The 26,778-nt window shown below is 43.1% G+C and overlaps 1 protein-coding gene across 5 annotated transcripts in view; it reads right to left on the minus strand.

Annotated features, from left to right (window-relative positions):
- Positions 1-24,030, minus strand: part of SMG7 (SMG7 nonsense mediated mRNA decay factor) — a 104,152-nt gene extending 80,122 nt beyond the window's left edge. For 2 of the 5 annotated variants that reach the window (XM_042851293.2, XM_005290732.5), the window contains exon 1: positions 23,640-24,030. In XM_042851293.2, the coding sequence (XP_042707227.1) occupies positions 23,640-23,668 (29 nt within the window). In that variant the 5' untranslated portion in view covers positions 23,669-24,030. Of the gene's footprint in view, positions 1-17,376; positions 17,502-18,245; positions 18,377-23,639 lie in introns of all 5 variants that reach the window. The other 3 variants (XM_005290734.5, XM_005290733.5, XM_042851292.2) reach the window with 3 other exon arrangements.
- Positions 24,031-26,778: the final 2,748 nt, after the last annotated feature.

Below are 26,778 nucleotides of genomic sequence, written 5' to 3' on the forward strand. Positions count from 1 at the left end.
GGACATCCTTACCAAAAACAGCCTTACAAACTGGGAGCCTCTATTAAAGAACAGTGTCCTGTAAGTGAGTGGACCAAGCTCGATGCAGCAGCTCTACAAATTTCTGAAACAGGAACAACAAGGAGTCCAGTAGCACCTTAAAGACTAACAGATTGATTTGGGCATAAGCTTTCATGGGTAAAAAACCCACTTCTTCAGATGCATTACACTCCATGCATCTGAAGAAGTGGGTTTTTTACCCATGAAAGCTTATGCCCAAATAAATCTGTTAGCCTTTTAGGTGCCACCGGACTTCTTGTTGTTTTTGTGGATACAGACTAACACGGCTACCCCCAATACTTGAAACAGGAACATTCTTCAAATAGAAAACAGGATGCCTGAGCTCTAATATGGCTAGGTAGAGCTAACCTAACTCATAACATGTTCTTATACAGCCGAAGACCCCCTGAGACAATCTCTTCTGGTGATGGCTGTGAAGTGCTAGAACTGACCTTCTTGAATAAACCTACATCTTGCAGGGGCGGGGGGGAGGACAGTAAAAAAAGGATATCCAAGCTGGGTATGTGCCCCCAAGGAGCCTTATTAGGCCAAGACTGAATGTTGTAAGGATAAGGGGCTGGGAGCCATGGGAGTGGCTATCAGAATAAATGTTTCCCACAAGATTCCTGAAGTCTGTTTCTGTATGGACAATCTTTGAATTCCCTACCAGACCAGTCAGGCTCAAAAGTGGGAATGAGATTAGAGGGTTGGGATACCTCCCTACTACGTTCAGAGGGGGAGAAAGAAAAAAGGTATACTTCCTCCAAGGGAGGAGCTAACCTATCTGGTGTTTTAGGGTGAGCTTTTGCACAACTAGAGCAAGAGATCTTATAGGTACTATGGTAGTATTAGAGAGTGGTACAGAGGCAGAAGTACCTCTAGTTGCAGATGAGAGCAAGGATGATACTGGTAATGCAGTCACTGCAAGATCAGTTGGAACAGAGAAAGTCAACATCTGAGTCTTCAGCAGCAGAACAGAGGGAGTGCAGATGCAAGTATTAGATGGCACCATGGGTATCCAGAGACCAACTGGTGCAGAGGTGAACCAATATGGGCTGTGAACTGCCTTTCAGTGAGCATCAATAAAGCAGCATTGTGAGGATTTACCTCACTTTAATACACAGAAAAGAGGATCCATGCCTACGTTCTCTTCGAATGGGGCTCCTTCTTATCCTTTTCTGACAACTAACTGGAAGAGGTCTTGGCTGCTCTGTCAAATTCAGTAGTCAAAGGATTCAATCTTTCAGATGAAGAATGAGCTTGGAACCTCAGAGCAAAGCTGCAGCTCATAGGAGCACTAGCCAAAGAGGACTACTCAGGCCTAGTTAGATTTTTTTTCCCCCAGGCTCTCATCAAGCATTCCAGAAGAGAGAGCTTGAGCTGGGCCTCTCTTGCCTTCTGTGTTCTCCTGTAGAAGACACAGCTCAAGCATCTGCCAGATATGTCCCTAATCAAAGGGAAAGAGTCACCTACAGCACCCATCACTAAGTGGGATAGCCACCACACAAGAGGCAGGTTTTAATCATGGAGAATTTGTATCCACCACAGTGACTGAACTGGACATATCCCACCCCCAATCTACTATTAAAAAGTTATTTTTATATTTGTCAACAGAAGTGATACAAAAACTATACTAAGTACACTATATAACTTCCTGCTACTAACAAGCCTAACAAGAGATCGCACATTGCACAGAGTAATTGGACACCAATGTGGTTCTGTCTCTCTGCCACGAGCCCACTCTGTTCTTTATACCCTTGGGTAGCAGCACAAGGACATCTAGGGCACAGGCACAGCTCCAATGGACAATGCTGGCCAAAAGAACCTGATATTGTGCGAACAGGCAGTTGGCACACAGAGTAGAGTTCATATAGACAATCACTCGAAGAAAGGTTACTTCTGAGCAATATTTTAATACATTTAACTTGGCTACATTCAAATTATGATCCCTGAGAACCTTCCACCCTACATGCTGAAATGCTAGGTCATCCCAATTTCAGATCAGAAGGAACAACTTTCAGTCAAACTTCTTAAAAAGGAGGTGTAGGCTCAGATGACAGGGAGGTCAACCACAAGGACAACTTTGTTTCTGTCACCCAGGACATTAGGGACAGCCATACCAGAACATAGCAATGATCCATAAATGGCCAATTTGTGTTGTACAAAATGCCGCATGTGGGGTAAAAATTCATTCCTAACCCCAGATGGTGCCCATTTTACACTCTGAATCAAAAGAAACAGAAAGCGATTAAAAAGATGGGTAGGAAAGGGGAGTTATTACAGTGCTATTACAATTCCATAATATAACTGCACTATTGAGTTCCACAGGTTGTGTAGTAAGTGTAAAGTCAGTTTTTTTAAAACAAATTTAAATTTTGCTGCTTCTTAATTGCATTGAGTTTCTTGGGGCACTTAGACAACCACCTCTATTCCTCTCTTTTTGCAGAGAACTACCACCAACATATTCATGCTAATCCATGCTCTTCTAAAACAATGTGTTCGGTATAATGCCAATCACTGAAACAGACCTATTTCAGGTTCCTTTTCTCTACACTACTCCTCTTGGAAATTAAATTTTCCACAATATACATATGTGCCTTTAACACAGCAATATCCATGCAGCATAGAGTAAGAATGCTATGTACAACAGCACTGACCCATTAGCTACTGAGGAAATTTTGTTCAGGGTGGACTGATATTTAAAAAATGAAAATGTATAGAAGGGGTTTGTGCCTGAAGCAATTATAAAATGATTAAAAGATCCAAATTCCTTAGTCTTGGGCAGTTCAAGTCTGATGAAGTTATTAAATGACTATCCTAAAATACCTTTACAGGAAGTGCAAGGTAGATGCAGTCCAAGTTGGACATATTCCTCTTTTCCAAGCTCCTTGGTTTGCATCCATGTTGCTGAAATTGGTAGAAGTTGTGAAAAAAAATAATAATAACGTGATTTCAAAATACCAATCTGGATTACACTGCTACTGTGTTGTTTACCTTTGTTGCAAAAGAAATCACACTGCTGCCTCATATGGAGCACCTTTTGGGTAATATGCATCATCTTTTGACTAAGGATCTCAAAGTGCCTTCCCAAGATTAGAAAAGTTTGAATGTTCATTGAAGAGAGATCATTACAGTAATAGTCTAACCAGGAAGTTGCAGTACAAATTAAAACTAAAACAAAAATTCCATAATATGGCTAAAATGTTGAAACATTCAACAAGATTAATACAGGACAGTAGCCAAGGAAAGTCATAACATTACCCTACCCTCTCCACTGAGCATCTGGAGCAATGTCAGATCAGCCTTAAAGATACAGCCTGCAGGGAAACACGGGATAGTGAATAAACCGGCTTCAAACAAAGTCAGCTACTGCAAGTAAATATTAATACAGCATTTAAAACCCTTACTTAAGACTGTGGATGTCTAGTTATTAGAGGACAGGACTGAGGTTTTAGTCTCAGATATAACATTTACTATTAAACCTGGGGAAAAGTTCCTTCACCTCCGTGCCTTAGTACACCAACCTACAAAATGGCTATAATACATACTCAGCTTAATTGTCTCTAGAACATCGAGTTCAAGTGAAAGGTACTGTAAAAACAAAGCATTCTTAAACGCAGTCAGTCTCCTGATAATACTGCTGCTATTAATGCAGTCCATTCATACAATTAGGAGTTTCCAGGAGACAAGCTTCTATGTTGCAGAATACTTTAAGTCTACACATCATCTCCTACTAGAGAATCTCATGGTAAGTAGCGTGGTACTCCAAAGAAAGCTCCAAACAGCAACATGTTCACAAAGCTTTCTGCTAGAAATCTGCCACAAGTGATTGGAAAAATGTCTACAAGATCTCTCTCTACTCCCACAGTGTTAATCATAATCATATCATATACCAATAGTAATAACTTCCAATAGTAAGTGACTTGCTGCAAACTTGCATCTCTTGTGAAACTAAGGGGTTGTTGCCACAGAAATTTACTGGCAGAACTATACTAGTATAATTATAGCAGTATAACTGCATGTGTGTTCTTACTCCAGAATAAGTGTACACACAAGGAGTTATAGCACTATAATTATAGCACTATGGTTCTGCCAGTATAATTATTCCAGTACAACTTCCCATGTGGACACTTATTCCAGATGAAAAGTGCCCACAAAATTACATTGCTCAGTATACTAGTATAGTTCCCCATGTAGGCAAACTGAAACCAAGTAATTAAATGGTATAATTTAGTTTTATTATTTAAGATCAAACTTTCAAACCAGCAGTCTTGATGCTACTCAACTGACAAAAGCATTGCTTATGATGGTCAACATAAACAAAAAAAATCAAGCCACATTCATCAGTGTCCACATTTCTCCTATATATTGGGTTTGACCATCTGTGATCTAATGCAGCAATGAATGCTACTTCAAAAGTTCAGGAAAAAGTTATTTCCAAGTATGTAAACATTTGAAAAATAAAGCTTTACTTTATGTCATGCCCAGAGTGGGTCTCCTCTCACCCTGCCTCCTACCATGAAGGAGGCATCAGAGCAGCACCAGTTGAGCTATCAAGTCACAACTGAAAACATCCTGATATAAAATATAATAAACAATTAGCTTATCTATTTAAATACTGAAAATTAATCCAGACAGAAGCTTAACATCTTCAGGTAAAAGCAATTCAGACCTACATGCCAAATCATTTTCTTTTAATGAATACATTACATCTTTGAGTAAAAAGGTAAGCAAGACAACCACAAAATGCTAATACAGCAAATTCTTCTCTAGCCAGAATATTAACCAAGAGAGACATGCTCCTCTTTTCTCCACACAGGCAGAGAAAGGACACCAATTACACAGAAGCCTGTGCAATAGACTACATGCAAATTTAGGACATTATTAAAAGCTAAGAGTACTTTTAGAATAGTGTGTTCGAAAGAGGATCAGAAAGTATCTTTCAACCCAACATCACAGGGGTTCTCAAACTTTTTTTCACGGGGATCCCCTTTAAAAATATTTCAGGCTGTGATACTCCTCACCCCCCCCACCCCCCCCGCCACCCTTACTTCTGCGCTGCTTCTTGTGGCGGCGCAGCCTTCAGGGCCGGGCACCTGGCCAGCAACTGCCACTCTCACGACCCCCCTACAATACTCTTGCAACCCCCTTTTGAGTTGGGGCCCCCAGTTTAAGAAACCCTGCTGTAACACTAACTGATTTTAGTATGCATCTGCTGGTGCAACTGGGGAAGTGCAGAAGCACATCTGTGATTGGGATTGCCCTAATGGGTTGATATAAAGAATGTGGAGGGAGAAGATCCTGGACTCAGTGTAAATGTAACTTCTCACATGATGCACTGCTGTGGTTGGAAAACAGTATTTGCTACTTTACATTTTCTAGTAGGAAACAGACCCTGACTTACAATGTTGCAATGAAAAGGGACATAAGTTTGAGAAGGCCAGAGCACTGAACAATTGTACATGTGATTCATGAGTTTAGCACGTGCTGTAGCAAGTTATTTTTTCTTATTCTGCAGCAGTTTCTTTGGTGCCAGTGTTGGCATAAAGTTTACAATCAATTTGATATTCAAAGGATATGCACTACACTGAACAAATACAGCGCTATAAAGCAGAATCTTTAGGCTGGAATCCAGCTTACATCAGTAGTAAGCAAAAGTTACTGCTTTTAACTCTTTAGTGGTTTGTGTGAAATAGATTGGTGTTCTCAATACAAATCTCAGAAGAGAAATATACATTTGACAAAATTTCAAGCCTGTTGGCAAGTCTCTTCTGATAATTGAGCACTCCTTCATCCTTTTAGCTGATAACTTTTGGTCAGATTGATGGTGACCCTTGGGGAAATTCAGTGCATCTTTTCTGTAGAAAGAGCTTATGAATGTCTATTTGACAGCTCTGAAGCGAAGTCCTCTAAGTTCACTTAGACTTCTTCCAAAAGTATTTCTCCCTGCCTACTCTGGAAAATGCTTTTGCTGACAGTTTCTAGATTTGTGTATCTGGGGAGCGGTGGCAGGGCATCCCGAGTGGAAGGCCTAAGTATCTGGAATTTGCTTCCCCCACTAGTTCAACACATCCTAAGTTTAGTGACCTTCATGAAGCAGTGCCACTCACCAATTTATTCCAGCTTTTGCCTAAATGGGCATTAGGGTGTGATTAAGGTTTTGCAATGGTTTGGGGAGTTTGACATAACTAAGTATTAATGTATAGGTGAATTTTATAAATTGAACTAGTACAATATAATATATTCTCATATGAATTGCTTGCCCAAATAGCTTTTGGAAGCTTGAGGTTAACTGAATAGGTAGTTTTGAGTATATAAACTTGGAAGTGTTGTTAACCATTTTCAGAAAGTTTTAACGTTTGTTCAAAAACACCTCTACCCCGATATAATGTTGTCCTCGGGAGCCAAAAAAACCCAAAACAACTTACCGCATTATAGGTGAAACCGCGTTATATCGAACTTGCTTTGATCTGCTGGAGTGCGCAGCCCCTCCCCCCCGGAGTACTGCTTTACCGTGTTATATCCAAATTCGTGTTATATCAGGTCGGGTTATATCGGGGTAGAGGTATACTTCATTTAAAAGAAATCACTTGTTCTACATAAGAGCTCACAGGACTATTTTTATTGAGTTAGAATGCAAGGAGGTTTCAGTTAAAATTTCAGCTATAACTTCAGCAAGAGAACTAAAGCACCACTCCATCAAATCTATGCTTCCACCTAAAGGTTCTAGCCCTTTACACTGTAAAGATAAATAACTGACAAAACATTGGAAAGTTTTGCTAGAAGAGAGTCTTCGGCTCCAACCTCAACCCCTGGCCCGAGTTCTACTTCTGGAATCTTCATCCCTGCATGAGTCCTCTCTGACCCCTTCTCTTATTGTCAACACAGCTCCACTTACAATATTGACTGGAAGAAGCTGGCAATCCCACTACCATTGCACATTACCATTACTTCATTCAAGACTCCAAGCTACCGCCCTTACCAGCTCCACTCTCGTATCAAAAGAGTTTCCCCTCATCTGTTCCCCTATTGCTTCCAATACCATGTTTCTCCAGACATATAGTGAAGTGACACTCCGTAACAAGACCTGGCAATGAAAATGTGCCCAATATGCAAGACCACCTCCAAGAAGGGTAAACATATATGCCTGCTCCCATTCCTCTCCATCCAAGTATATGGGATTCACTCAAATCCATGTGCAGAACAGACAGACTAAAGGTGGTTTCTGGACTGCCGTAAGGGTGAACAGGGTAAGTACAAGGCTCTTTCTAGCCCTTATAGGGAGAATGGTGTGTCAGACTGTATGTGAAAGGTAAGCGTGAGAAATTTCATCTGACCTATGGGAAGTCAGAACTGGAGTAGGGCAAGAGGAAAGAGGGCAAGTGGGGCAATTTGCCCCAAGCACCACAGGGGCACCCACGAGTATGTCGGAGGCTCCCCCTGCCTCCGTCTTCCCCCATCCCCCGGCGTCTCAGCTGGTAAGGGGGCGGGGCTGCGAGCTGCGGCAGCTCAGGCCCCGCTGGAAACACTACGCCGCTGCAGGGCTGGACGCGGCGCACTGAGACTCCGGGAGAGGGGGTAAGCGGCATGGTAAGGGGCTGGGGCTGGGGCCGGGCACTCCCCCGACCCTATCCCACACAGCTCTGACCCCCAGCTCCAAGCCCAGCCCCTCTGAGCCAGACCCCCCCCCCCCAGCCCTGACCCCCAGCTACAAACCCAGCTCCTGTGAGCCGGGCATCCCCCGACCCCATTCTCCCCACAGCCCTGACCCCAGCCCCTCTGAGCCGGGCACCTCCCTAAGCCCAGCTCCCCCCCCCCCCCCCGGAGCCCAGCCCCCCCACAGCCCAGACCCTCTGAGCCGGGTACCCCCCCACAGCCCAGCCCCCCCACAGCCCTGACCCCCAGCTCCAAGCCCAGACCTTCTGAGCTGGACTCCCCTGACCCCCATCCCCCCACTGCCCTGACCCCCAGCTCCAAGCCCAGCCCCTCTGAGACAGGCACCCCCAACCCCATCCTCCCCACAGCCCTGACTCCAGCCCCTCTGAGCCGGGCACCCCCCCAACCCCATCCCCTCCACAGCCCAGACCCCCAGCTCCGAGCCCACCCCCTCTGAGCCGGACACCCCCACAGCCTTGAGTCCAGCCCCTGTGAGCCGGGCACCCCCCAACCCAGAGCCCAGCACCACCCCCAGGCAGCGACAGCCCATTGGCACCAACCATCACCATCACCCAGCAACAGCCTATTATATAATTGCAAATGTATACATACCATCAAAGCATTTAATGTTTTTAAATAATGTATTTTGTGTATTTTCAAATTATTACAAATTAATCTTTGAATGTATTTCACTAGTTATTTTTTACATTTCCAAATATATGTTACTATAGTATTGCAACTTTTTTTTATGGAAGGAGCCCCCGAAATTGCTTTGCCCAAGGTCCCCTGAATCCTTTGGGCGGCCCTGATATCCTTATGGGATATCCTCAGCATCCCTTGTGATAACACATGCATTAGTGCACAGATAGTCAATCTGCATGCACTGGCTGGCTGCCCGTCATCTGGGAACAGGTAAATGACATTAAATTCAACCCTGGGAAAATCCATTTATTCATCTCCTTGAACAGTTCTAGTAACCTAAAGAAAAAAAAAAGTCATAACACAGAAGACCAATTACTCAGAAGTCTTTTCCAATCTAACAGTCTTGGAACAAGACTGTAAAATTCTACTTGCTCCCAATGAAAAACTGCTTTTGACAAGTTACGAATCAGTTTCACCACACCCCATCACCATGATAAGGATAGTAGATGTTTGCATCTTACCACCTATACATTCTATGACAACTTTGCATGGCTCCTTTGAAACCAAGCAAGGAAGACACTAGACTTTAGTGTCCTAAAGAGAAGCAACGCTATGGCCTATGACAGAGAATGGAAAGAACACTGACACCACTACTTTCTCATCTCCCATGTCAACACTCAGAGAAACACACTAGTTTCAATTCTGGGTTGTAACAGATATTCACAAGTCATTACAGCAATATTAGATCTAAAACTTTTTCAACAACAACACTGCACCCATTACATTAGAGAAGTTACTGAATTAACAATATTTTTACTGCTACCTTTGTTAGTGAATAATGTTGCTGTGTATGATAAGCAAGAGGTTCAGCAATTAAAACTGATGTTTCAGCTATGTGTTTTGTAACACTTATATCCTATCATAGAATATATGGGTTGGAAGGGACCTCAGGAGGTCATATAGTCCAGGACCCATCCCCAACTAAATCCCCAAATGGCCCCCTCAAGGACTGAACTCACAACCCTGGGTTTAGCAGTCCAATGCTCAAACCACTGAGCTATCTTTGCCCCCCCCCCCATCCTATCTATAACCAGTATTTAAGTGATCCCATGCCAGAGGTCAGATCTGAGCAAGGACCTTAAAAGCCACTGAATTCAGACTGATGTTATTTAGATCATCAAATCAGCTTCAGATATGAAGTTATTTAGGTCAGACTTGAAGTGGCTAGATTGCTTTCTGGGGGTTAATAATCTAGCGGCAGTTAAAATAGCCCCTTTAAAAATAGTGCTAAGTTTGAGACCATCAAAGGTAAGCATTCTAAAATATTCAACATAATGGATAATAGAATATTCTATTTAATACTATGCTCTCGGTGTATATATAACAAAATACGCAGCCTTATCATTTTGCAGGACCTAAACAGCAAAGAGTAGCTGTCACTAGCATCAAATGGTAACGAACTAGATTTTCCTCCAGCCTCGTAACTACATTTTAATTCTTATGGATGGCTGCCAGAGGTCTTCTGAAGATTATTAATCTGGTTTATAACTTCTGATAAACAGACTAACTGGCTACATTTGAAGTGTCTTCCAACAAAGTATTGTGTGTCCATTGAAAGCAACTGCTCTAGTAGAATAGGCTATATTTCCACAAGTTGATACTCATTCAAACAGAGGCAGCATCTAAAATACACAGTTTCATTAGCCAGCACTTCAAAAACTCCCCAGCAAATGCCATCAACTTCTATAAACTAACCTTACACTTTTTTCTTTTTTAAAGGAGTATGAGAGAGAGAGAGAGAGAGAGAGAGAGAGAGAGAGAGAGAGAGAGAATGTATGTATGTATGTATGTATAGATATCTATCAATAAATAAATAAGGGCTTTAGATTAATCGCCATTAAATCATGCCATTTTTTTTAGTTAATTGCAATTAAAAAATTAATTGCACAGTTAAATAGAATAGCAATTGAAATTTATTAAATATTTTTGGATGTCTTTCTACATTTTCAAATATATCAGTTTCAAATATATCGATTTCAATTACAACACAGAATACAAAGTGTACAGTGCTCACTTTATACTATTTTTTACTACAAATATTTGCACTGTAAAAAAGATAAAGATATGAGGTGAATTGAAAAATACTCAGTAATGAAGCACAATCTCATGTGAAAGGACAACTTAAATGTAGATTTTTTTGTTCTGTTACATAACTGCACTCAAAAAGCAAAACAATGTAAAAACTTTAGAGCCTACAAGTTCACTCGGTCTTACTTCTTGTTCAGACAAACAAGTTTGTTTACATTTACGGGACACAATGCTGCCCGCTTCTTATTTACAATGTCACCTGAAAGTGAGAACAGGCACTTGCATGGCACTTTTGTACCCAGCACTGATTGCAAGGTATTTACGTGACGGATATACTAAACATTCATATGCCCCTTCGTGCTTCGGCCACCATTCCAGAGGACATTCCATGCCGATGATGCTTGTTAAAAAAGGTGCGTTAATTAAATTTGTGATTGAACTTCTTGGGGGAGAACTGTATGTCTCCTGCTCTGTTTTACCCGCATTCTGCCATATATTTCATGTTATAGCAATCTCGGGTGATGACCCAGCTCATTAGTTTTAAAAAACACTTTCACTGCAGATTTGACAAACCGCAAAGAAGGTACCTATGTGAGATTTCTAAAGGTAGCTACAGCACTCAACTCAAGGTTTAAGAATCTGAAGTGCCTTCCAAAATCTGAGAGGGAGGAGGTGTGCTTTCAGAAGGCTTAAAAGAGCAACACTCTGATGCGGAAACTACAGAACTGAACTACCAAAAAAGAAAATCAGCCTTCTGCTGGTGGCATCTGACTCAGATTATGAAAATAAATATGCATTGGTCCGCACTGCTTCGGATCTTTACAGGTGAGTCGCATCATACGCACATTTAACTTACGCGAATTCAACTATACGCGCTCAGCAAAAAAAGAAAAACAACAACATGATACCTATAAATAGTGCGGGCGATTCCACCCAATGAGCATATGCCCCAGAGTGAGCGTGAGATGGGAGACGTGAATCTGCTGTTCCCTCAGTCGGTCTCAGTTCCGAGGTGCCTCTCATAGTGTGAGCATCTCGCCGCGCTGAGTGTGATTCTAGTGTTTAACGATACGTATTGTTCGTACAACATGGCCCCTAAACACAAGCCAACTATTTCATCTGGTGCTCAACCGAAGAAACAGCGATCTGTTCCAAGGCTGGAGGAAAAACTGGCTGTGTTGGACTTATTGAGAGACGGTATGCCAACGTGGTGCGTAAATATGTCCGCAACAAATTTAGCATCCTTGCCATCAAGACGAGAGAGAGAGAAATTCATCAAGCCATGGCATCAAGTGCTCCAATAACTGCTAAGGTGACGAGCCAGGTGCGTGATAAGACTTTAGCGAAGACTGAAAAAACATTAAACTTATGGCTGGAAGACATGAACCGTAAACGTGTGCCTATCGATGGCAACACGTTGTGAGAAAAGGCTCTTAGCCTCCACGCGCTGTTCAAACCTCCTGCCGAAGAGGGACAGCCTTCTGATGAGAAGGAATTCAAAGCCAGCCAAGGTTGGCTTAACAGTTTTAGGAACCACTTCAACCTCAAAAACAACAGTAGTGCAAACTAGTGGTGAAGCTGCATCTGCTAATGAAGAGGCAGCAAAAGCCTACCCCGAACAATTAAAGAAAATCATAGAAAAAAAGGGCTATCTTCCAGAACAAGTTTTTAAATGCTGACGAGACTAGGCTCTTCTGGAAAAAAAATGCCCAACCGCACTTACATTTCAAAATCAGAAAGACAAGCCCCTGGCTTCAAAGCAGCTAAAGACTGTGTTGTTTTGTGGCAATGAGGCTGGGCATTTAATAAAGCTGGGCTTGCTCTACAGGGCTGCAAATCCCCGTGCCCTAAAAGGCAAGAACAAAAATCTCCTGCCTGTGTTCTGGCAATCAAATAAAAAGGCTTAGGTGATGGCAGCATTATTTCTGGATTGGTTCCACAAGTGTTTCATTCTGGAGGTCAAGAGGTACCTCGAAGAGAAAGGACTTGACTTTAAAGTGTTGCTGATCATAGACAATGCTCCTGGCCACCCTGAGGCACTCCGGTTTGCACATAATGTTGAAGTAGTCTCTCCCCCCCCACCCATACCACCTCCATCCTCCAACCTCTCAACCAAAGTGTGATTCGCTGTTTCAAGGCCACGTACATGAGGCTTACGTTCTCACGGATACGCAGCGCTATGGATGCTGATCCCAATCTTAATGTGATGGAGTGTTGGAAGTCCTTCAACATTGCGGATTGCATCACTTATATTAAACAGGCAATGGATGCAATCAAGCCTGAAACAGTCAATGCATGTTGGCGAAACCTATGGAAAGAATGTGTGAATGATTTTAAGGGTTTCACTTCTTTGTCAATGGTCGTGAAACGCATTGTTCAGGTGGCCAGGCAAGTGGGTGGCGATGGCTTCGTCGACATCCTTGAGGAAGAAATTGAAGAATTAATTGAGAGCCATAGAGAAACATTGATTAACAATGAGTTAGAGCAGGGGTCGGCAACGTTCGGCACGCGGCTCGCCAGGGTAAGCACCCTGGCGGGCCGGGCCAGTTTATTTACCTGCTGACGCAGCAGGTTCAGCCAATCGCGGCCCCCACTGGCCACGGTTCGCCGTCCTGGGCCAATGGGGGTGGCGAGAAGTGGCGCAGGCGAGCGATGTGCTAGCCGCGGCTTCTCGCCGCCCCCATTGGCCCAGGACGCGGGCCAGTGGGGGCCGCGATCGGCCGAACCTGCCGCGTCAGCAGGTAAATAAAACTGGCCCGGCCCGCCAGGGTGCTTACCCTGGCGAGCCACGTGCTGAACGTTGCCGACCCCTGAGTTAGAGGAACTGATAAAATCGTCTACAGAAGATGAAGATGACGACGACGACGACGACGACGACAACAGGAAGAGCCAGCAAGTTGGAATCTTCATAAATTTGCTGAAGTGTTCCAAGCAGCGAAACACTTGAATGATTTAATTTCTGAACACAATCCCTCAATGGAACGAAGCCTCAAAATCACATGTAGTATTACAGACAAATTGAGACCGTATCAAGAAATGTTTGAGCAGCTCAAGAGACAACAGCTACAGTTGCCATTCACCATGTTTTTCAAGGAAAAACAACCAGATGAGCCTACGCAATCAACTTCTCGAGATGAACTAGAGCCAACCACTTCGTCTACGACTCGCTCTCCGTCACCCAAGCTCTCCGTCTCCTGGATCGACATCAAGCCCTGACGACCCCCTGTAATTACCCCCTGTAATTAAAAATACAGTACTGTAAAATTATATTTTGCATATGTACTCTTTATTATATACTGTACACATACATATTACTGTACAGGGTTGTATACACAAAACCATGTACAATATACTGTACTTTATGGGCGATTTAAGGGATTTTCAAGGGTAATTTTGACTATACACGATTTTCGCCTTACGTGCGGACTTTAGAACCTAACCCCCGCGTAAGATGCGACTCCACTGTATCTAACAGAACCCATCATCGGAATGGATGCATGTCCTCTGGAAGGGTGGTTGAAGCATGAAGGGACATATGAATCTTTAGGCCATTGTGTGAAAACAAAACATGGGAACCATATGAATCATGACTGCTGTAATCTGATGAATCAGGTATCCATATGTTCAACTGAATTTTCAATTATATATAAATTTGATTTTCTGTAATTTTGCCTTTGAAGACAAAAACATCAACTCCCTTCCAGTTTGTCATCCCTACAGATAAATTTCTATACAAGCCTCAAAATGTCTCATTGCTAGAAGCTCCATCATAGTTCTTTCTAGCCTTTGCAGGTCTCTAATAAAAGAGCCCTCTCCATAAAAGAAAGACTTCAGTTAACAGTAGTGATTAAATCCATCATGAAATTTCAAAGCGTACACAAATTTACCTGTTTTGATCTCAAAGAATACCACTAATTCTGGTTATTTCAGTCTAATTCAGTATGTTCCAAACAGGCCATCCCCACATTTGGTCTTTGTCTTTAATGCCCTGACTAGCAATCCTGCATGCATGGTGGATGCCGCCAAAATAACTAGCAGTCACCTCAAAAAGCATCAGCAAGTGCTTCAAGTCACCATCTTTTAGGACAAACTTCTTTCACAATAGATTCAAATATTTGAAACTGAAGAGTTGTGCCAAAACTTAGACTGAATACACTGCTGCACCAGCTAAATTCAGATGAACCATCTCTTGCGATTCCTGTTGCCTGAAACCTCAATTAATTAAGCTTTTTATTCCTGATGCCATAAACTGTCCCAGATTGTAAATCTACTACACCAGAGTTAAATAAATCTTGAGTAAATTTGATGTATACCAACCTTTGCTCAAGTACAGATCTGTCATCAGCAAGCACAGTAATAAATTTAGTTTTCTGTATGCATTTGAGACACTTTCAACTTTGCAGTTGCCTGTATAATGTCTTTCACAAGTGGATGCAAATATGGTCCAATACAAGATTAAGGCCACTTTTGGCATACAAATTGTAGACGACTACAACAATCTCTAAAACTGAAATGTTTAGGGTATGTGTAATTGAAGTGGCAAACTACTGCATGTCCTTATGTTGTGTGGTTATGCTTTAGCTACTCACTCCTTAACACACTCTTCCGTGCTATACATTTTATACTTGGGGGAAAATAAACAAAAGGCAACTCAGCTATAGCTACAGATCAATATCTCTCTCGCGCGCGCACACACACACACCAGGTCAGTATGCAGTTTTTATATACGTTTAGAACAGTAAGAAGGATTGATTTGTAAATCAAAATAGCTGCTAATTATGGACTCAGTACAAAGCTTATTATGGATAGGTTGGCTAGTTCGTTCTAACACTTGCCTTTCTGGCAAAATATAACCCTATTTGAACCGATTGCGGCCTATAGATTGTAAACTTATTCTCCATATAAAACTCAAAATGGCCTTGGCAGAAGCTACTGCCAAATTTTTGGGGTTCTAGGAGTTGCTGCATAGCTTACCCTGGCTTGGCTGGGAAATTAAACGTATTTGGAGACCTTTGCATTAAGTACCTCTGAGCTACTTGACTGTTGGGGAAAAAAGACAAGCAGTAGTGACTTTCCAGAAATTGCTCCTGAATAGTTTTAATGACAAAATTATTCCTCCAAACTGGGCATCAGAACTAAAGCCCAAACAGAGTGTAGTGCAGTGTAAGAGAGTTCCAAGTAGCAATCTTCTCAGTGACGGATACAGTACCAAGGTATTCTGCAGAAACTTACTCCAGTAACTTCCAGATCACTGGAAACTTAATATAATCATGTAACGACATATACATTGTTTGAACCATTTGAACACCATTAAACTGAGATAGACCTACCCCTGGTCTTATCTACATAAGCCACAAGAAGTCTGGAGAATTTACGGGATAGATTTGTTCCTATATAGATAACTTTAGACTTCCAAAGAGTCTTAAGTGCCGAGCCAGACATCCTTGGGCTTGGGGAAGGGGAGGAGGGAGAGGAAATGTGAAGACTAGTGGCCTGATTGAGATGGAAGTTTAGACAGTAATTTGGGGTGAAGATGCATGACCTACTTTTAATAAACACAGTAAAAGGAGGATCCAGCCATCAGACTCGTATCTCACTAATTCTCCAAGCTGATGTTACAGATATGAGGAATGCTGTCTTCAGAGATAGGACACAGTATATAGTCTAACCAAGGTTCAAAGAAAGGAACTCAGGAACTTTGTGAAAACAAGATTTTGTTCACAAGATCGGATTCACATATTATAGAGAATACACGGAAAAAATGGAGAGCCACTTTGATCTACTTTTTGAGCTGTCCAGAAGGAGAGTCTTCCAGTTCATTGAGTAGGTATGTCTTGTTAATGGTTTCCTACTTTTGGACCTCAGCAGAGCACTTGATCTACTGCTCCCAGCAATCAATCAAGCTGTCAACTTGAGATCCCATTGGACAATCTCATCCCAACCCTGACACAACATATCTAGTAGGCTGAGAACATGGACTTGTGGATTTAACTATAGTTTCAGAAAGTCAGAATATCAAAATTGTCATGCCCAAGTCAAGGCTAATAGGAGCATCTTGGTTACATCCTTATCCGATTTCTGATGATCTTCTGGATCAAGGTTGAAGGAAACCCTTGCCTCTAGTCCAGAGGGGAATATCTGTTGATGATGCTGGATTCTGCCTGCCCCTGAAGCATATCAGGAGATATTTGGCAGTCATTGCTGGCAAAGACATGTAGCTGGATCTTACCCCATTTGCAGAAAATGTAGGACTAGTCATACTGCTGACTGTCAACTCTCAAGGGATCTGCCAAAACATTGTCTAAAATTTTTCCAGTAGATGGAGAGCCACTGAAGCACTCTGACAGTGAATGCTGCATTCCAATAGGATAACTTTCTGACACAGCTGGCTAAATCAAGCCCCTCTCCTTAGCAGTTATTGTAATTTATCTGTGCGAGGTTCTCCATCAGGATTTGGACTACTTGATAACTACCAATCCTCATCTACCACATAGCCTGAGCATAAGACTTATGCCCCAAAAAGGTTGAGGCACTTGGCGTTTATTCTTAGATGTGAATCTAGAAGCTCCAGTCTGGCAAGATCTCTTATTGGCCATTGAGATCACATCTAATATTAGGCAAGAGTAAAAATATTCAAAGGCCTCCTCAGGGACTCGATACTGACTGTCTAATTACAAAAGGAACTAAACCTAGAGTTAGCAAAAGGGCCCTCGCAGGTACCATTGTTCATAGGGGTGGCAACACTGCTTGCTCACAGAATATCAGAACCTACAGGCTTTCTTCTGGACCAAAATAAATCCTAGGTCTAAGGACTTCATACTATGTCCCAAGAGTTCCCAGAAGGCCTTCATGCCATCAGGAAGGTAGGCAACCTATATGCTCAGCAGGAGAGACTAGGAGAGATGAGGAAACTCATCTGTGACATAAAACTCATTCCCTTCTATTACTGACCTCCTCAGACTGAGATATTAGCTGTGGGGACACCAAGCTGGTTGCAGGACCAGGAACAGGTGGAGAGATGCTGTCTCAAAGAAATAACTCTTGTAGTCTGATCTAGCAGAGATAGGAAATAAAGTCTGACAAGACATGGATTGCAACCAGATTAATTACTCTGTGCAACAGTGAAGGTGAGATATTAGTGATATGGCACTGAATGATAGACAGGGAGCAATCAAGAGGAAATTAACACAGCAGATGCAGGGAAGTAATGGAGCTATTGGTGAGTCCATGAAGACAGAGACACAATGTGAATTATAAAAAAAATTAGTAGTCAAACTTTTCATGATGAGATTACACCAATCATATGAACTCACTACTGTTGACTTGTCAGTACCAGAATTACTCAATGGTATGCAAGAGTTATAATTAAATCATCTTTCTTTCTATGTTTATGTAGAACAGCTAAGTTCTACCAGAGTAAAGCTACATTTAGCGAAGACGTAGAGTTTGCACCTTTGTGAAATACATGTGTTAGTTCTAGCCTCAAATTGCTAAGAGTTTAACAATTAAACTAATGCAAGTCGAGTCAACTATGAAAAATATATTTCCTCAAAGAAATCTTGAGGAATGACCTAACAGTTCAATTCTTGTCTTTTGTAAAAGAAAAATAAGTTGTTTACAAGAAGTAAAAGTTAGTTCTATTTTATATTAAGATTTCTATTAAAGTACTGTTCCACTATGTATGATTTAAAGTGACCTGACATTTCAGCTTCATTCTCTCACCGATCCCATAACAAGTTTGCTCCATTTATTAATATTTGTGGGCTTAGTTTTAAGTATTTTTTTAAAATTATTATTTAACAACAGCCTTGCAAACTCACCTTGAGTCCTGAAAGATAAGTCAGGCTCTTTCCTTCTCGCATATCACCAGCAAGTAATAAAGTTTACCCTCCATGACACCTCAAGAACCACACTGAAGGCTGAGGTCGGGTGGGTAGAGTCACAGGCCTAGCTGTTGAGGAAAAAAAAAAATATACCCTGTTCTCGTAAAGACACATGTACTCAGCTTTACATGGGCCAAGTAATCACAACGAAGTCAACGGGACTACTCACAGCGTGTAAAGTTAAGCAAATGCTTAAGTCTTTAGAGATCAAGGCCTACAGAATCATAGGACTGGATCTTAAAAGGTCATCTAGTCCAGTCCCCTGCACTCATGGCAGGACTAAGTATTATATCTAGACCATCCCTGACAGGTGTTTGTCTAACCTGCTCTTAAAATTACCAATGATGGAGATTCCACAACCTCCTTAGGCAATTTATTCCAGTGCTTAACTACCCTGATAGTTAGGAAGTTTTTCCTAATGTTCAACCTAAACTGCCTACTGCTTCTTGTCCTATCCTCAGAGGTTAATGAGAATAATTTATCTCCCTTCTCCTTGTGACAAAATTTAATATACTTGAAAAATGTTATGTCCTCTCGGTCTTCTCTTCTCCAGACTAAACAAGCCCAATTTCTTCTATCTTCCCTCATAGGTCATGTTTTCTAGACCTTTAATCATTTTTGTTGCTCTCCTCTGGACTTTCTCTAATTTTCCACATCTTTCCTGAAATGTGGAGCCCAGAACTGGACACAATACTCCAGGTGAGGCCTAATCAGCATGGAATAGAGCAGAAGAATTATTTCTCATGTCTTGCTTACAACACTCCTGCTCATACATCCCAGGACGACGTTTGCTTTTCTTGCGACAGTGTTACACTGTTGATTCAGATTTAGCTTGTGGTCCACTATGATCCCCAGATCCCTTTCTGCAGTACTTCTTCCTAGGCAGTCATTTCTCATTTTGTATGTGTGCAATTAATTGTTCCTTCCTAAGTGGAGTACTTTGCATTTGTCCTTATTGAATTTCATTTTATTTTCTGCAGACCATTTCTCCAGTTTGTCCAGATCATTTTGAATTATAATCCTATCCTCCAAAGCACTTGCAACCCCTCCCAGCTTTGTATCACCCGCAAACTTAAGTGTATTCTCTATGCCATTATCTAAATCACAGATGAAGATATTGAACAGAACTGGACCCAGAACTGATTCCTGCAGGAACCCACTCGATATTCCTTTACAGCTTGACTGTGAACCACTGATAACTACTCTCTGGGAATGTTTTTTCCAACCAGTTATGCACCCACCTTATACTAGCTCCATCTAGGTTGTATTTCCCTGGTTTGTTTATGAGCAGGTCATGCGAGACGGTATCAAAAGCCTTACTTAAAGTCAAGATACCATATCTATCGCTCCCCCCCAGCCCCATCCACAAGGCTCGTTACCCTGTCAGTTTGTAAACTGGAAAGGCTTGATATTGGGTCAGTGAGACAGAGCTGGAGCCCCCACTAAATTTTGGCAGGCTGGGTTTGGGATTATTATAATTTTTTTTTTTAAAAGGACTAACATCAGAGAACAGCAACATTAACATTTTAACATTACAGAGAAGAATGTCTCCATTAAGTAGATTAATGTAAGTTCCTTGTAATGGCTGTCCAAACTTAAACTACCTGTCCTTCCTCTCCCCCTACCCCCACCCCAGTACCATCATCTTTTTAAAAGGAATACACCAGAGAGTTTTCAGGTAGGAGGAAGACACAGTGTACTCTGGAAACTGTTCTCTGGGAATTCCACTGCTAGTGGTGTTTTCCTTTCAGGTGTCTCTCCCAGCTCTAGCAAGAGCTAGCAGGACACAAGAGATATTCAAACATAAACAAGTCTGCTCCTGTAAGATTAATAACTAGCTTTGTGGTAAGAGTACCTGAGAATTTCCAAGTAAACAGAGAATGAGAGAGAGCCTAATCAAAATTGTTTTGATTCATAAGACATACCTTAGACACACCATTTTCATCTGAGCGGGGATATCATGCAAACTGGGAGTCTTGGAAAACCATTAATATGATTTTTGAAAGAGGTCTCATAGGCCTGAATGTAATTAAGGTTTCGATCTATTACTTTCCTGTCCCTCTCACAAGACTTTATGTAAATCCTTGATGTTTTAATGTTTCTATCTTATTCCTCCCAGACAACAAACTAAAATGGGACAGAAACAGCATATACAGCAAGACTGAATCCAGTGATAACAGAAACTGAAACTCACGAGAATCAGCTACATAAAAGGTAATTATCTGTTGATGCAGCTTAACAGGTGACCTGCAAAAGACATTTTAAAAATTGGGGTTTTGCCCTTTTTCCATCTTTATGACACATGAAGGTGACTGAAAGTGACTGAAGGGGATTCCCCCCCCCCACCCCACTGCTTGGTTCACTTGTAGAAATATCAAGCTTGTCAAGTTTGATCTTCCCTGGTTCTGCTAGAAACTTCTATAGGTGTCTCAGATATTTATTTTGTCAGATCTTACATTTTGACTGAAATGACACTGATTCTTTAACAGAAAAGTTTTCATCCAAAATGCTCTACACTCACTGAAGTTAGATGTGTTAAGAGGGGAGGGGAGGCAGGGAAAGAGGTTTAAACCATTCTGGCTAAAAATCCCTTCCCTTATTAGTTCATCTTTCAGTCTCCCTTGATTCCTGCAAAGTCATTTCACTATTTTTACAATCATTAGTCTTCCAAGATAGACAATACATGAATATCTAACCTAAAAACCAGGCAAAAAAAAAAAAAACTTTTCACAAAAGCCCTCCAAGGCCTTATTTATACAACAAAGAAGCACTCTTCCCCCCCCCTTTACAAATCGCCATCCTGTTCAGCTATCCTTATGCACAACATCCTTATATCCAATTATTCCTTCATCAGTGGATTCCAATTGTGAGTTCTTATGCTACAGTAAGAGAAAGAATGGCCTTCTTCCTAAGGCATAGAACTAGCAGAATGGGCATTAAGACACCTGAGTTCTAGTCTCAGCTCTAGTACTGTATGACCTTGGGCAACAGTTATCCCAAATGACCTCTCTGTGCCCCAATTTCTTCCATATGTAAGTTATAAAAATGTAAATAGCTCTATAGACGACATGTAGCACTTTACATCCATGGATAGTGCACACCGTGGTCCCAAAAAGCTTACAATCTATATAGGTCAAAAAAAGACAAAGAAGAGTTCTGGAGACAGAGAATGTGAGGACTACTGATGACAAGAAGCTATTTAAAGAAGTGGTTTTAAAGGAGGGGATCAAAGTTTTTGCCGATCAAAGACAAGAATACTTCCAAAAGTATTTTATTTATCGTTTGTATTGCGTTAGTACCTAGATGCCTTAGTCCCGCTGTACAAAGTACATAGGCACTGTACAAAGATGAATCAAAATGACAAAAAGAGAAAGAGCAGTAAGACAAAAGATTTAAGAGGAGCAAAGGGAATAGATGTAGGTAATTATGGAAGGTCTTGCAGATTATGAGGATCTTGAACCTGATGTGATAAGATGCAGAACGCCAATGGAAAGATTCCAGGAAGTTTGGTTTTTTCCCAGTGGGGGAATGGGTCAGAGCAGAGAGAAAGGAAGATAACTTTAGTACCACCAATTTTGACAGACCTGGAGGGTAGCAAAAGAGTTCAGAGGCAGGGAGACCAGTCAGGACTAGATTTCAGTTATAAAAGAAAAAAAAAATGACTACTACATTGATAGGGATTTAACCATTGGAATCAATAATAAAGATTCATTTGGGAGATATTAACAAGGAAAATGTGTCAGCAGTGGGTGGAGGAGAAAAGAATCAAATGCAGCACAGATTACAGGCCTGGGAGACATGAAGGATGGTGATGTTGTCCATGAACAGAAGGCAGATGGAGGAAAGAAAAGTTTTGTTTTGAAAAGAACAAGTCTGAGATCGCATGGAGACAACCCAGAGGAATGAGAGGAAGCCAGGAATGCAACACTAGATAGAGAAAAAGGATTTGGGGACTGCCATTATGGGGGAGGTAGCTGAAGTGTTTTAAGATCCCTGGATAGAAGGCCTTTTAGAACTGTAAAGAATATTAACTGCATCTCATCACCTCTTTCAGAGGCTCTTGCTTCAGTCCCTGACTCTTCAAAAAGGGATATATGTCTCCTTTTAGTATATTATCTAGGCTTTTTTGCTGACACTGGTCTTCTAAATTACAAGACGACTGGACTTTTAAATGCAAAGAATTAAGTTTACTTAATGCTCATGTACCAGTACTTTCCACTCCAAAATACTGTATTGTGCATTTCTGTACTTTTGAGATTCCACAATACTTTCATTCTGTGAAAAACCCATTGACTATCTCTTCTCCTAACCGCCCAAACTGCTTGGTTCCAAAAACATTTTAACTCTTCAAGCCACCATAAAAAGCTCTGCAGACTACTGGTCCAATGATCACAATTTGAGAACCGCTGCTGTATTGCCTTTCACAGCATAGAAATCCCAAGCACTTTACAGACTATATATATATATACACACACAGATTTTGCTTTACATGTAGCACCCATTTAACACTACACAGTATAACTAGGGCTTGGCCCTGTATTGATTTGAAACTGCAGAAGAACGTAGGCAGGAAGAATGTAATAGCCCAAATTAGAATTTGGCCTCAATACCACCATTAGCATACTTGGGCTTGCATAAAGTCCTATGTGATATTTAACAACCATAATGAAGGACTTTGGATTTCTCATCTGAATAACTTAACTCTCTTTCCCTTTACAGCTAATGTCACTCTGCCATGCAATCTTCCCCACTTCACCAATTTGCTCACACAGCAATAGCCTCTTGGCCCAACCATCTAGTCTACATCCCCTCAACACATCCCTTTTTCTCCCCATGACTATTTTCTATCACCTTTCCCAGACATATGTCTTTCCTCCTCCCTCCTGCACCAGCATATCCTTTACTCCCCCACATCTCAGAGTCTTCTACTGAGATTAGCCCTACTTCCTCCATCTATTCCACTCTTCCCTCGTTTTCTGCTCAGCCTCCTTTCCTTTGCACTTACCTCCTCCCAATAAACTCCCCTTTACCCGATGTACTCCCCAACTATGCCACTCCTTCCCCCTCAATATCCTTCCCCCAGATCACTGCTTTGCTTTGCTTGGCCATACCCCCCCCCCCTTCCTGCTAGGCATCCCTTGCTCATGGTCTCACCCCCCAACACCTTTCCCCCATTCCCTCTGCTCGCCCTGTCAGACGCACACAGCCAGCCCCGGCTCTGCCCTTCCCCTTCAACTCGCCTTTCGCCCTCGGTCCGTCCCCCCGTTACACCCCCGCCCGGGCCGAGCTACCGGGTCTGACCCTCACCTCACCCCTTCCCCTCCCCCTCACCGGAGATACTGCGCACACAGCAGGCTCATCCTCCGCCGCTCGCTGCCCGTCCCCGCCGCCCCCTCTCCGGGTCTCACAGCCGGGACCGCTCCGCCGCCCAGGAGCCGCCGCCGCCGCCTCCGGCCGCCGCCATCTTCCTGTGCTGGGCCCAGGCTCCTCCTGCCCGCCGGGTGTCCCCGCGCTGAGTCTCCGGCCCGGGAGTGGGCGTAGAGTAGGGGCTGTTCTCGCGAGACCCGCTCCGGCCCCGCGCAGCTCTCGGCTACCTGCCTCAGGCGACCAGGCTCGTGAAGGAGCCGCCGCCGCCGCCGCCTCCGCGCGCCGGGGCAGGCAGCAGCAGCCTCCGGGCTTCACAGTCAATGCTGTCCGCCTCCCCCACACTTCCGGCCCCAGGCCCGGCCCCGCCTCCCCAGCCACACTTCCTGCCGGCGCTACAGCCAAAACCTTCCCTGCGCGCTCGCCGCCAACCCGTTGGCTGGGCCGCTGCTATAGCAACGGGAAGGTTGCTGTACTATCACCATAACAACCGCCGAGCGTGCCGCTCTTCCGGATTGGAATGGAGCCAACGAAACTGGCCCCGCCCCATGCTCTTCCTGACAACACCCGCTCCCACTTGGCTGCCTGCCCTACACCGCGACCACTCCCCCTCTCCTCTCCAATGCCCCCCACACCGCCAGCTTCTCCGTGTGAATACACTGTGCTCTGCCAGATTCACCAGCTGGGGGCCGGGCTGGCTGGGCCCTCATGTAGGGTGACCAGATGTCCTGATATTTGGGGCTTTTTCTTATATAGGTGTCTATTACCCCCCACCTCCTGTCCCGATTTTTCACACTTGCTATCTGGTCACTCTACCCTCATGAGTCAGGGCCCTGAGGACAGTCGCTGGGGGGAAATCACACAGATCCTCCCCATGCTTCGTGCGGTGCCAATCAGCACCTGGAGTGAAGATGAAACCAAACTCCACTCTCCCCTCCCCTGGAAGAGCTCAGCACGGCCCAGCGCATGGGAGGGGGCTATGCCTGCACCTGCCTCTGCAGCAATCTCAGAGATGGTACCAAACTAGAGGCATTGCTGTTCCCAGATTTGTGCAGTTGTTACAGCAACGTGCAAATGCCTTGCTGTGCTACCCTGCGCTCACCACTGTGCCTGTATCGGGGAAAGTCCGAGGGTTCCTTTCCAATGCAGGGGGGGAGAACAAGATAAAATACAATCAATCCATTTTCCTTGACGTCAGGAGGCAATTTTGCTGTGTCACAGATTTAATCATGTAGGATTCCAGGAAGCTCCTATAGCCCCAAGCTGTGACAGCTAAAATGAGAGTGATTTCAAACTGTTCTGAGTGAGATGCTCACTGCTTCATTTCAAAGTCTTTCATCACAAGAGGGAGCTAAAAAAACAAATACATTGATGCATTACTCCAAATAATAAGGAAGGTTGCCCGCCACCTGTCAGTAACATTAAAACAAAACAAAACACACACACACACCCCAAACCACCTAAGGCCATGCTGCAGCCCCTGCTTCCTTCCAAGATACTCCCTGTAAGGGGGAGTAATCATGTCCCTTCTTTCCCAAGTGCTCTAGAAAGGACCTCTCTTTGCCTTATTGAGGACTAGAGCTATTCCAGTTCCTTAATTCAGCTGTTTGCTTGGTTCTTCCTGCTGTCATTTTTCTACCCACCACCCCATTATTAGAAGAGTGGGCTTGTTCTACCCCCCGCCTCGCCCCGCCCACAGGCCCCGAAGTGCTATCTTTGTCTCCTTTCTGGGGAGATGAGTTAGTTCCCAGCTCTCTCACACATACCCACGCTTTGCTGCTGGCTTTCTCTTCCTTTCCTTGCCAGCTGGGAGAGTGAACTGTCTCTTCCTTCTTTGTGAGGAAGTACAATGTAGTGCAATTAGGGCCTGATTTTCATAGATCAGCATCCACAATAGGAGCCAGATTTCCAGGAGTTCAGTACCCAACTCCATGTTGCTCACTCTTTTGATATTATCACGCATATCTCATGATATCTGGTGCTTTTCTTAAAGCTTCAGCTCCTGGAGTTCAGTGATTGTGTGAGAATCTCGGCTTTTTATTTTTAAGAATGTTTCTTTCCGCTCATAGTTGCAGAGAAAAGCATGAAAATATGAACCCAAAAGGCTCAAAAATCAGAACACATATAAAGAGACGCAAAATGTATTTTTTTTAAAAAACCCTCATGATTTTAAAGAGAATATCATGATTGTTTGGGGCCCAATTTATGATTTTTGAGCACTTAGGGTGTTTGGTATGCTGAGCTCTTTGGAAAATCTGGCTACTTATTTGTGTGCCTGAATAGGAGCAGAACTTTTTTGAAAATCTGGCCCTTAGGGCCTGGCTCTGGACAGCAGGGGCTTGGTCTCTAGTCCCATATAAAAAAAAAAGGTTAAAATGGAGTTAAGATTAAAAGAATGTATTAGTAATTTAAGGTAAAAAACTGTGCAACCTTTGGCAGGTCACTTAATCTCCTGTCCCTCAATTTCTCAATCTGAAATTTGGAGATAAAAACAGTACCTGCCATTGCCAGGCAGGTTTGTGTTTCTAAAGAACTTTGAGATCCCTGGCCAGATGATGCCACAGAAATGCAAAAAAAATTTACGAGTGTTTCTGTATCCCACACATCTCCTGAGGGTGGTGTTCTGTCCCCTCTAGTGGCACTGAGCCCACTTAGGGATTAACGAGTCTACTTTACAGGTTTAGCTAAAGACCAGCTGGCTTTTGGCTCATGCACTGAGGTCCCAGATTCAATTCTGCCTGCTGACGACCAGGGTCTGTTGGCATTACATTTCCTCCATCCCCTCCATTGCTACTGTGGACCCATCTTCTTCTTCTATGGGATCCTGAAATGGGCAGCCTCTCCACTGTTTTTCCCTCCATCCTGGCTGCTGGGCAGGATTTAGTTCCTCCTAGCTTCTGCTATGAGATGGGGTAGGAAGGCAGTTCAACTTTGCCCTTTCCTACTAGCTGGTACACTTATATCAGGCATTCCTTGGCTTAAGCAGGGCACCAGTGAGAATATGTGTGGGAGAGGGAAGCTTCTCCAACCAGACTGCCAGATGTGCAAATTAAAAGAGTACTTGGGTCACCAAAGCTTCATCCCACCAAGAACAGACTGTGCATGA

The sequence above is a fragment of the Chrysemys picta genome, chromosome 8, assembly GCF_011386835.1.
Source record: "Chrysemys picta bellii isolate R12L10 chromosome 8, ASM1138683v2, whole genome shotgun sequence".
Taxonomy (NCBI): Eukaryota; Metazoa; Chordata; order Testudines; family Emydidae; genus Chrysemys; species Chrysemys picta.